Source organism: Anguilla anguilla, chromosome 13, assembly GCF_013347855.1.
Source record: "Anguilla anguilla isolate fAngAng1 chromosome 13, fAngAng1.pri, whole genome shotgun sequence".
In the NCBI taxonomy this organism is placed as follows: Eukaryota; Metazoa; Chordata; class Actinopteri; order Anguilliformes; family Anguillidae; genus Anguilla; species Anguilla anguilla.
The window spans coordinates 6,751,152-6,761,186 of NC_049213.1; the positions used below are offsets into that span (position 1 = coordinate 6,751,152).

Below are 10,035 nucleotides of genomic sequence, written 5' to 3' on the forward strand. Positions count from 1 at the left end.
AGATCCTGTAATCTGCAAGTCATCCTTGTGGACTTCAGTTCAATGCAATTTTCTTTATCCGTTTAAGACTGGAGACTGAGTAAGCCACTGCAAAATTTAGGGTCAATAAACTAATTTCTTGGTTGAATTTGTGGCATGTTTGGGAACATTGGCTTCCCAAACATTTTTGATGGTTTCATGGTGGGTGGGTTCCGGATCTTTGGTGGTTGCTGGAGCTCATAATTCCATTGACTGTAACTAGAGCTGGAGGACCAGCAGACCTCAAAACAACTAGGCCTACATGGCATCACAGGACTACCACCCTCATACCTCACTGCAGGCTTGGCAGTCTTTTGAAAATAAACATCCTTATTCTGATGCCAAACCCACCGCTGTTCAAAAAAGCTGAATTTTGCTCTGGTCTGACCAAAACACCTGGTCCTAATCAACGTTCCAGTGACTTTTAGAAAGTGCTGGATGCTTCATTTTGTTGAATGCCCACAACAGAGGCCTTTCGGCAACCCTACCAGAAATTGCACTGCGGTGGTATCTGACGGTGGGTTTGGAGAATTAGTGTCCCCAGGAGGCAACCAAGTTTTGTAGATCTCCAACTGTGGCCCGTTAATATTTATTTGCCTCCCAAACCATCTGTCTCACTGTTTGTGGAGGCGATATGCACTTGCTTCCTCTGTCCGGCAGGTTTGCAACTTTGCCAGCGTTTTTCAACTTCTCCATCTTTTTCATCTGCTCCACTGTATTTTTTTAGACAATCTTTCAGTATTTCTTCGTGAATTATTGCTTATTACCCGCATTATTCATTTTCTTTGCTCATCTTTATCAGAGACTTAAATAACTTTGCTGGGGTGTCCAAAAAAAAGAAAAAGAAATGTATGTGAGTAGGCTATATGTTTTTATAACAGTTAACGTGTCTTTAAATTAGTGCATATCAATAGCCAAAAATGGTGATACTTATATATCCTAAATGCAGAATTCTGTTAAAGTTATTCATATTCAATTTAGAGAACAAATGCAGAGGTCGCAGCTGTTTGAATGGTGGGTTTGAGAATGACGCAGCCCAGAGACTGTAACAGCCTGTGGTCTGGAGAGACTGTAACAGCCTGTGGTCTGGAGAGTGGTGTGCTTTCCCTCGGTAGAGATCCACAGGTCTGTGGAGGATGTAGAGGTCTAGCACAGAGGATGTAGAGGCCTAGCACAGAGGATGTAGAGGCCTAGCACAGAGGGTGTAGAGGTCTAGCACAGAGGGTGTAGAGGTCTAGCACAGAGGATGTAGAGGTCTAGCACAGAGGATGTAGAGGCCTAGCACAGAGGATGTAGAGGCCTAGCACAGAGGGTGTAGAGGTCTAGCACAGAGGATGTAGAGGCCTAGCACAGAGGGTGTAGAGGTCTAGCACAGAGGATGTAGAGGTCTAGCACAGAGGATGTAGAGGCCTAGCACAGAGGATGTAGAGGTCTAGCACAGAGGATGTAGAGGCCTAGCACAGAGGGTGTAGAGGTCTAGCACAGAGGATGTAGAGGTCTAGCACAGAGGATGTAGAGGCCTAGCACAGAGGGTGTAGAGGTCTAGCACAGAGGATGTAGAGGTCTAGCACAGAGGATGTAAAGGCCTAACACAGAGGATGTAGAGGCCTAGCACAGAGGATGTAGAGGCCTAGCACAGAGGATGTAGAGGTCTAGCACAGAGGATGTAGAAGTCTAGCACAGAGGATGTAGAGGTCTAGCACAGAGGATGTAGAGGTCTAGCACAGAGGATGTAGAGGCCTAGCACAGAGGATGTAGAGGCCTAGCACAGAGGATGTAGAGGCCTAGCACAGAGGATGTAGAGGTCTAGCACAGAGGATGTAGAGGCCTAGCACAGAGGATGTAGAGGTCTAGCACAGAGGATGTAGAGGTCTAGCACAGAGGATGTAGAGGCCTAGCACAGAGGATGTAGAGGTCTAGCACAGAGGATGTAGAGGTCTAGCACAGAGGATGTAGAGGTCTAGCACAGAGGATGTAGAGGCCTAGCACAGAGGATGTAGAGGTCTAGCACAGAGGATGTAGAGGCCTAGCACAGAGGATGTAGAGGCCTAGCACAGAGGATGTAGAGGTCTAGCACAGAGGATGTAGAGGCCTAGCACAGAGGATGTAGAGGCCTAGCACAGAGGATGTAGAGGCCTAGCACAGAGGATGTAGAGGTCTAGCACAGAGGATGTAGAGGTCTAGCACAGAGGATGTAGAGGCCTAGCACAGAGGATGTAGAGGTCTAGCACAGAGGATGTAGAGGCCTAGCACAGAGGATGTAGAGGCCTAGCACAGAGGATGTAGAGGCCTAGCACAGAGGATGTAGAGGTCTAGCACAGAGGATGTAGAGGCCTAGCACAGAGGATGTAGAGGCCTAGCACAGAGGATGTAGAGGCCTAGCACAGAGGATGTAGAGGTCTAGCACAGAGGATGTAGAGGTCTAGCACAGAGGATGTAGAGGCCTAGCACAAACTGTTTCTGTTCTTTTTGCACTTTAATTTCAGCTTAACCAGCTAGGATAAGTGTCCGGGGCTGTAGGTGTTCAAGTCACCTGAATGCCACAAACTTGTGACTTCCTGGCAAGTCCAGATTTCTGCTTGCAGTAGCCACAGCCCTGGGAAAATCAGAGGCCTCATTGTCTCACACTACCAAATGACCTCATGAACAGCAGTTCATAGCTGACATAAAGCTGATTAGCGGCTTCTTTAGTAAACGGCATCTAGCAGAAAGGCCTGTTGGTTCTTGTGTAAATGTGAGTGATTCCTACCTGGGGAGAAATCGCTTAGCTTACTGAGAGCTTAACTCCCGGTTCTGTAACGTGAAGTCATGTATTTATTAATTAATTTTTTTTAGGGAGAAAGCCACGTGACTGCCTCTCTCAGTTGCCCTCAGAAGACTTTGACGTTAAAAATGGTTAAAAACAGAAAAGGTTGATTTATAAGCCTTAAATGTTTCCACTGCATGTGTGTTTATGCTGGTTTAGGAGTCTCTCTTTAGGAGAAGTGGTTTTTGAAGTGCTCAGAATAGCAGGATTCAGAAGAAGCGATTGCTCAAACTCTGTGCTCCGTACCCTGTTTGGCCCCTCTTTTCGAATAGAGGGTACTTTGTGCAGAAGGCCATCGGCTGTCCTGGAAAACCAGGCCTGTAAAGTTTCATCCTTCCTTCTTTAATCTGATCCGTGGAGGTAGGACGGAAACCTTGTATGGTCTGTTTTTCAGATTGGTGAAATAACGAGAGAATAAAAGCAGGGAGGCGGGGGTGGAGGGAAGGGGGGGGATCTTCAGTGAGCAGTGACTGAGAGCAGGGTGGGCAGTGACTGAGAGCAGGATGAGCAGTGACTGAGAGCAGGTGGGGGCAGTGACTCAGAGCAGGATGAGCAGTGAGCAGTGACTGAGAGAAGGATGAGCAGTGTCTGAGAGCAGGATGAGCAGTGACTGAGAGCAGGATGAGCAGTGAGCAGTGACTGAGAGAAGGATGAGCAGTGACTGCAAGCAGGATGAGCAGTGACTGAGAGCAGGGTGAGCAGTGGGTAGTGACTGAGAGCAGGATGAGCAGTGACTGAGAGCAGGGTGAGCAGTGAGCAGTGACTGAGAGCAGGGTGAGCAGTGACTGAGAGCAGGATGAGCAGTGACTGAGAGCAGGCTGAGCACTGACTGAGAGCAGGATGAGCAGTGACTGAAAGCAGGATGAGCAGTGACGGAGAGCAGGCTGAGCAGTGACTGAGAGCAGGGTGAGCAGTGAGCAGTGACTGAAAGCGGGATAAGCAGTGACTAAGAGCAGGATGAGCAGTGACTGAGAACAGGGTGAGCAGTGACTGAGAGCAGGGTGAGCAGTGACTAAGAGGATGAGCAGTGACGGAGAGCAGGGTGAGCAGTGAATGAAAGCAGGATGAGCAGTGACTGAGAGCAGGGTGAGCAGTGAGCAGCAGCCTGAGGGATGGGGCCTCCGTTCTGCATGCTTTCTGGGGCACCCCATGCTGCTTTCCCTTCCTCCGCTTCGCTGGACATTTTCCCCTGTCCTGTGTTTGTGAGCGCCTGGAGGTGATGTTGCTGGTGTTATTTGACCCGGTGATCAGCCAGTCTTTTCCTGGTAGCGACAGCGTGTTGCGAGCACTAGTACTGCGCGCAGGTGCTGGTTAACCGCCGGCAGAGCTGATGGACGATGGCCTTTGAGCCTGTCCTTTTCACCGTCTGCCCCCCAGACTGAGCGCTGAGATCAAACCGGCTGGTGATGCCAGACCAGAATTGAGTGGCAGGTACCTGACAGCACGCTCTGTCAGATGTGAAATGGCCAGTCTCTCTTCGTCTTTCCCCTCTCTCTTTCTCTTGCTTTCCCTTCTGTCTCGCTTCCCCCTCTGTCTCCCTATCTCTTCCCCCTCTATCTCTTCTCTTACCCTCTCTCTCTCTTTCCCCCCTCACTTGGCCCCTCTCTGTCTGTCTCTTTCTTCGCCCATCTCTCTTTCCCATCTCTCTCTCGCTCTCTCTCTTTCCCTTTCCTTCTCCTTCCCTCCCCGCGTGTTCTGGCAGCGGAAGGGTTACCGCGGATACTGCGCGTTTACGTTGCCGTTTCCCGCAGCTTGGTACGGAGCCTGTTTCCGTGGCGACGGCCCTGTTTCCAGCCTGCATGCGCGAGCCCGCGCGATTCATTGACATTATCGTCATACCTGCCGGAGCAGGGCTGCAGGAGACACTGCCCCCCTCCCGCAAAAAAATAACTGCTTTCATAAAACGCGCACGTGCAAGAGGCCCCCAGCCACAAACCCCCCCCCTCCCCCTCCCTCCATGTAAAAAAATACAGATGGGGGGGGTTTGAAATCGGACCAGGCAGGCTGAATCTGCCACCCTAATTTGCCATCGCAAATCCTGCATCGAGCGTGCACAGATGTTGTGTTTTCATTATTGCAATGTGCTGTGTTTTCCCCAACCCCCCCCCCACCACCCCCACCACCCCCCAAACACAGAATTTCAGACAAAGGGAATAGCATTATGCTAAGACCTGCAGGCCAGTCTTGTCATGTACCTACAGGTATCTCTGTCAGCACTGGTGTAAATGGTGCTTTGAAAGAAAGCATGACGACACTGTGAAATTTTTACCCTGAGACAACCACCTCCCCTCTCCCCTCTCCCGTGCTTGGGTTTTTAATCTAAACGGGGGAGAAAAAGAAATTGTGGTAACCATAACACATTAGTGCCACTAGTGGCAGCCATTTTGAATTTCTCTCTTATTTTGAGAAAAAAAAAAAAAATCATGATTCCCCTTGTGCGTTGCTTGCGTTTTCTGCCACATCTTCCTTGCATTTTTCCTACGCGAGTGTCTGTGTGGCAGTTGGGGATGTAAACGGGGATGTTAGCGTGTCGTCATGAGATCCAGATGTTCGGCTGCCCGGGCCCCCTCTCCGCTGCGGTGCGAGGCGGATCTGACAGGCGCGGAACTGGGTCACGCCGTAGTCCAGGGTTCCCCGGCTCTTTTCGGTCCAGCTCACGCCTGTTGGCTTCGCCGTTCGGGTTGCCCCCCCCCGTTACACCGTTCGCTTAATACGCTTCCGGAATGTTCCGGAGTCACACGAGGGCTTTCATCTCACGGAGGCAATATCTGTTCGCTCGTTTGCTACCTCATTTCTTCGGCTTCTGAAAATACCACTGAAACAGCCTGTACCTTTGTAGCAATTTTGGGGGCGGAAAAAAAAAAATCATGTTTTTCATTAGAATTCTTGTCGTTCCTTACAGGACGCGTCCATGTTGAAAAGCGGTTTGTTTGCGCAAAAAAAAAAAAGGAACATGAGCTAATTTGAAATCCTTTCATGCTTTCATAATCAAATCAAAGCACAGAATATTACCCCTCCTTTCCTCTCTGTGGATTGTGGGAAAATACATTTGCAAATTGTTTTGTGTAAATTCATTATGTTCTATGATTAGAAATGCTAACTGACTGTTTGATCGTGCTTAAGTGTCCTCAAATCCATCTGATTCAGTTTGTAGTTATTTACAGTGACTTTAGATCTCTCACAAGCATTGCCCCCCCCCCCCCCTTTTAATTATATGATGAATCACAGGTGTAGACCTCAGAGAAAAAGATTCATGTTTTTGACAGAATTTTAGGAAAGCGTTATTGACCTGAGGATTACTGAATACGTAGTGCTTGCATTTTTGTTTTATTTGAACATAATCATGTAGCTTATCATTTGGTACAGTACATTCATCTTATTCATTTTTGTATCATTCATTACTTATACATGCATTATGTATATAGCTGCAAAAGCAGTATTGATAATTTAGCATTAAATATTCAAACAAGAATTTGCTAATCATTTTAGCACATTGAAAATAAATTGAACATTTGCATGAGTGGAGTCATTCCTTTCATTTTATTGCTCATGGACTTCATCTCCCATCAGCCCGTTTGATGCTTTTTCATCCCGGCTGTATGGTGGACAGCCATTTTAAATGTGCCAGTAGTGCACATTGATCAGTTATTGACTCCACTGCGGTGGTGTTCAGTTTGTGTTAGTTGGTTTTCCTCATTTTGTTAATACACCACTGTTTTTGTCATTTCTATTTTTAGTGCTGTTTATATTAGGCTACATGGTATTGTGGTGGTACGTTGTCAATAATAGTACATAATAAAATAAAATACATTTCTGTATTCATTTCTGTAATTTTTTTTTCCTGCCCTGGTGCAAATCAATAAAGGTGCAACTGTGAGAGTCTCTTGACCTGTGAGTTTGTGTTGCACACTGTAAAGCAGGGACCTGTGAGTTTATGTTGCACACTGTAAAGCAGGGACCTGTGAGTTTGTGTTGCACACTGTAAAGCAGGGACCTGTGAGTTTGTGTTGCACACTGTAAAGCAGGGACCTGTGAGTTTATGCACACTGTAAAGCAGGGACCTGTGAGTTTATGTTGCACACTGAAACGCAGGGACCTGTGAGTTTGTGTTGCACACTGTAAAGCAGGGACCTGTGAGTTTATGCACACTGTAAAGCAGGGACCTGTGAGTTTGTGTTGCACACTGTAAAGCAGGGACCTGTGAGTTTATGTTGCACACTGTAAAGCAGGGACCTGTGAGTTTGTGTTGCACACTGTAGAGCAGGGACCTGTGAGTTTGTGTTGCACACTGTAAAGCAGGGACCTGTGAGTTTGTGTTGCACACTGTAAAGCAGGGACCTGTGAGTTTATGCACACTGTAAAGCAGGGACCTGTGAGTTTATGCACACTGTAAAGCAGGGACCTGTGAGTTTGTGTTGCACACTGTAAAGCAGGGACCTGTGAGTTTGTGTTGCACACTGTAAAGCAGGGACCTGTGAGTTTATGCACACTGTAAAGCAGGGACCTGTGAGTTTATGCACACTGTAAAGCAGGGACCTGTGAGTTTGTGTTGCACACTGTAGAGCAGGGACCTGTGAGTTTGTGTTGCACACTGTAGAGCAGGGACCTGTGAGTTTGTGTTGCACACTGTAAAGCAGGGACCTGTGAGTTTATGCCCACTGTAAAGCAGGGACCTGTGAGTTTGTGTTGCACACTGTAGAGCAGGGACCTGTGAGATTGTGTTGCACACTGTAAAGCAGGGACCTGTGAGTTTATGCACACTGTAAAGCAGGGACCTGTGAGATTGTGTTGCACACTGGGGGGATCTGTGATATAAGTTGATTTTAAGTTCAGCTAATAGGCCTACATTTAGTTGGATTCTTCAGTAGGACTGTTCAGTGGACTGTTTAATCATTCAGCTTTATGATTTCTCTTTATTTTCATGGAACTGTGCTTACATCTTCTTGCATGAGAGTGTCTCTTTCATAATAAACCCCCTCAAAAAAAGTGGCTTTTTCAAACCATACTTCCCAAAAAATAGAAATGGATTTAAAAAAAAGTGGTTGGCTGTGTGTGGGTGTTGAGGCATACCTCAAAAGTGGGCTGAGGAGTTGGGGGTGTGAGTGTGGAACTGAAGTTTGCTCATTTAATTGAACAGCGATAGACGGCCAGACAGTCAAATGTGACCATGCAGGGCACATTTCAGTTGAGACAGATTTAATATAGCCTCTGGGGAAAAAAGGACAGAGAAGGGCAACAAGACAAGGTCCAGATATAGAAAGACACAGGAAATTGAATTAACTGCTGATGAAAGCTACCACCAGTATTGACAAAATATGTAGGCCTACCCCACGCGTATTATCTCTCCCGCTGGATATTTACTTGGTGTAATTATGCAAATGAACCGGTCTGGGACTTGAAAGCTTGTCCTGTGAATGCGGTGATTTCAGGTTGATGGACAGCGCAGTGGAGAGGTGTGTCGTCTCCATTGTGCACTTGAATGAGCTAAGGCTAAAGGGAGAGCATGTAGTGTGGGCGTGGGCCTCTGTACTAAAGGTGTGACCAGTCTGTGCAGGTCCGGGCTGTCTTGCCTCATCCAGTATGCCTCTGGGATTGGTTCATGTATATGGGAGTTTTCACAGCCAGTTCTTAAACCATGCTGTTATTTCTTTCCACAGCTGCAATCACACTTGATATTTTTACCTGAGGTCATCATGGTGCTTACCTCCCAGTTTTTGTGGTCTTTTATCACACACACTGCCGGGTAGATTAAGGCTTTTCATTTCTTATACGTCAGATTACAGATTCTGCATCATCTTAAGCTTATCCGTTTAGAAATTGAGTGTGCAAGTGTGCAAATTTTGTTTATGGTGAATTTATCCCTTATATTAGCGAGTGTTTTTGAAGCGGGGAGTTATTTGGCATAGTCTCCCAGAGCTCTGGAGGTGTTGGTGTCTCCCTGACCAGCTTCGCACAGTTCTAGCTGTATTTCAGACCGGGGGCCCCAGCTCAGGACCTGAAGAGCCACGGGGTGTACTGAACTGTTTTTATGTTTTTAAAAAAAATGTCAATTCTAACTTATGGGGGAGGGTAATGGAGAATGATTTTTTCTGTGCTTCGTTGTTTTTCTGTGGTTTTGGATTACATGCAGTTTCCGATAACCGGTTTCTTTTGTCTCCACTGATTCTTCTCTTGCAGATGTCCACCACCCAGTTACTAAAGCACAGTCAAGCTACAGCCGCAGCTTCTACTGCCACTGACCAAAACGCACAAACTACATTTCCCAGAGGTCCCCTGGTCTCGGAGGAACACAACAGGGCTCCCGGTGGGCTGGCCAACCACTGCATGTCCCGCGGCAAACCGGCGGGGTTTGGGGACGCGGGTCGCGGAGCCGGACGCCTCGCCCCCTCCCTCCCGTCCCAGCCGCCGAGCGGCGAAGAGGAGGATGACGGCGGGGGCGGGGGCGGGGGCGGGGCCCGGGTGAAGAAGAAACGGAAGAAAAAAGACAAGAAGGAGCCGGGCCCTTGGCAGAAAGCGGAGAAGGAGGCGAAACCAAAGAAGAAGAAGGAGCCGAGGGAGGGGAAGGAGCCCCTCCCTCGCAAGTCCAAGGAGCCCAAGAAGGCCCGGAAGCCGCGGGACGCGAAGCCCAAGGCCCCGCGCGACTGCAAGGCCGTGGCGTCCCCTCCCAAACAGCGAGGGCGCAAGGCGAGGTGAGGCTGCGCTTCGCTCTTCTCCTCTCCTCCGCCGTTTGTTTTCCCTCCATCCTGGGGTCCCGTCGGGCCGCCCCTGCGTTTGGATACGCAGCGGGGGGGGCGGGCCGGCCTGTTGTTTTTCACACTGCCTGAGAACGGGCGGGGCCTAAGACACACAAACGCCTTAAGAGCTGGGGCCTCCTGGTTCCACGCGTGCTGCTGGTGAAGACTACCCCAGTCTAATCTGTATGACCGCCCCTGTTTTATGTGTAGAATCCAGCAGGTTGTTTTCTCGCTCTGCAGTTAAAGACGGGTTTGGATGCTGAGTCACATACTGAGTCACATCCGAATCTCTTCCCTTACCCTGACGGCTGAGATGTGGTTGTTTGCAGGGTGCTGTTGTTGTACTCTTGTTGAAGTGAACTTTTTGCTAGTTTTTTTGTCTTTTTGTTTTTTTACGTAGTCATCTATTTTTTTTGCAAATGTGTATTTTGCCGGTCAGATGAGCTGCCATTAAAATTTGAGAGTAACTGAAGGGGA

The 10,035-nt window shown here is 48.2% G+C and overlaps 1 protein-coding gene across 3 annotated transcripts in view; it reads left to right on the forward strand.

Moving 5' to 3' along the window:
* The window catches only part of chd6 (chromodomain helicase DNA binding protein 6), an 84,207-nt gene that overhangs the window by 17,916 nt on the left and 56,256 nt on the right, over positions 1 to 10,035 (forward strand). For all 3 annotated transcript variants that reach the window (XM_035387548.1, XM_035387549.1, XM_035387550.1), the window contains exon 3: positions 9,002 to 9,513. In XM_035387548.1, the coding sequence (XP_035243439.1) occupies positions 9,002 to 9,513 (512 nt within the window). The remainder of the gene's footprint in view (positions 1 to 9,001; positions 9,514 to 10,035) is intronic.